The sequence below is a fragment of the Leptodactylus fuscus genome, chromosome 5, assembly GCF_031893055.1.
Source record: "Leptodactylus fuscus isolate aLepFus1 chromosome 5, aLepFus1.hap2, whole genome shotgun sequence".
Classification (NCBI taxonomy): domain Eukaryota; kingdom Metazoa; phylum Chordata; class Amphibia; order Anura; family Leptodactylidae; genus Leptodactylus; species Leptodactylus fuscus.
Window position 1 is genome coordinate 3,437,123 of NC_134269.1, and position 2,156 is coordinate 3,439,278.

General features: G+C 37.2%; 1 protein-coding gene across 1 annotated transcript; it reads left to right on the forward strand.

Annotated features, from left to right (window-relative positions):
• The first annotated feature begins 930 nt into the window (after positions 1-930).
• Positions 931-1,884, forward strand: LOC142204294 (olfactory receptor 11H6-like). Its single transcript, XM_075275603.1, has one exon. It carries the CDS (start codon positions 931-933, stop codon positions 1,882-1,884), a length of 954 nt encoding a protein of 317 aa, XP_075131704.1.
• Positions 1,885-2,156: the final 272 nt, after the last annotated feature.

The window sequence follows — 2,156 nt, forward strand, 5'->3', positions numbered from 1 at the left end:
AGTAGGATCATAGCGATGCCAAATGTATCCAGCTAGTTATATCCTAATATACTTGGACAATAAATGCCCAGTAACAAAATATTCTCCTTTTGTGCCTCCATAGATTATGAATCCAATAGCTTACATTGAGCTGTGTGATGGTTTGGTTTTTGCAGCACAAGCCCTAGTTTTCAGTGGAACCTTTTTGGAGCAATTTTGACTTTCTTGTAGTATTTTTAGTCCATGCAGACTCTAACCGGATGGAATATATACACAGATGTGAATAAACCTCACTATTTTTATTATCACTGCCTCTAGGTGCACTAGACTGGGCTGGAAGCAGCATTGCTCCTATTCTAGTATTAGGCCCCATGTTGTGGAAACACAGATTTTTTTTGTTGCAGTTTTTTGAGTCAAAATCAAAAAATGTCTATGAAAAGAATGGGAACTAAATAGGAAGTTCTTATATTTCTACTTTCTGCTCAATCCACTCCAAGCTATGGCTCAAAAAAACGCAACAAATCTGCAACAAAAAATCTGCGTCTCCGCAATGTGGGGCTTTAGCCTTAGGCACAGAACCGCAGCCCCCGGGTGACGGTGAGGAGTTTTCCTTTAGCCTCTTGCTCACCACTTAATAAGCGCCTGCAACACTTTTTCTTATTAATAATAATAATAATAATAATAATAATAATAATAATAATAATAAATGTTATTTATATAGCGCCAACATATTCAACATTTTTTTAGCGTTTATTCTCATATCTAAAGACAATGCTCATAAATATGTTTATGGTCTTTCTTATAGTCTCCGCCTATAGTCTGAATTATTTGTCATTTTTGGAGATTGAGCAGATTATATTACCAGTACAGTGCTGTACATATTCATACATTATTGGCATGTCCATTATCATATTCTTTCAATGAGCGCTCACACCATCAATGTAGCGTATCATGGCAGTCATTGTTGCTTTTTTATTCTACTTGCAGAAAAATCTGACTGTTGTTACAAGTTTTTTCCTGTTAGGATTTCAAGGCAGTCAACATTTAAGAAATTTACTCTTCATTTTGTTCCTTATTCTTTATATTCTAACACTATATGGGAACCTCCTGATCATCACCCTGGTGTCCACCAGTAAGATCCTCCACACCCCAATGTACTTCTTCATCTCACAACTCTCCATCAGTGACATCTTATTAATCACAAATATTGTCCTCAACTTGTTCCACATCCTACTGAATAATGGGGCGACCATTACTTTTGTTGGCTGCTTCACACAGTTTTATTTTTTCGCCTCTTCTGAAGCTTTTGAGTGTCTTCTTCTGGCTGTGATGTCCTATGACAGATATGTGGCCATCTGTAATCCCCTCCGTTACTCCTCCATCATGACAAATGGATTTTGTGTTACATTGGCCGCCATGTGTTGGTTGTTGGGATTTTTCTGTTCATTCATTTTAACCATAATAACATCAACGTTATATTTTTGTGGACCAAATATCATTGACCATTTATTCTGTGACCTTGTTCCCTTATTAGAACTTTCCTGTTCTGACACTTTTATTTTTCATATGGAGCTTGATATTGTTGGCGCTCCAACTATAATAATCCCAACCACCATCATTGTAGTGTCTTATACTTCTATTGTTCGGGAAGTCTTAAGGATCCCATCCAGTACTGGTAGACAGAAAGCCTTCTCCACCTGTAGCTCCCACCTCATTGTGGTCTCCATGTTCAATGGGACTTTATTCATAGTTTATGTTCTCCCAAGTAAAGGGCAAACATCAACCATGAGTAAGATCCTGTCCCTGCTATATACTGTGTTCACCCCTCTGATCAACCCCATTATATACAGTCTGAGGAATAAAGATATTAAGAAAGCCGTACAGGAAATAATTCATAAGTGCTGATTGACATTAATATCTATATATTGGTTATATATTGCAGCATATTTGATGAATTTTGGAGACTAACGTTAACTATTTTTGACTTGGACCATTGCCTGAAAGATAAGTCTTGTTACCTTGTTACCATGCTAGTTCTCTTAAATGAGAATAGATACCCCATGAGCTACATCTAAAGCATTTCATCCAGCCATCCCCTGATCCTGCTTTATACTATAAGAAGAGAAGTAGATTGAAGCAGTTATTGCCTTTGGTTTGGCTGCTACGAGTTAAGTTGC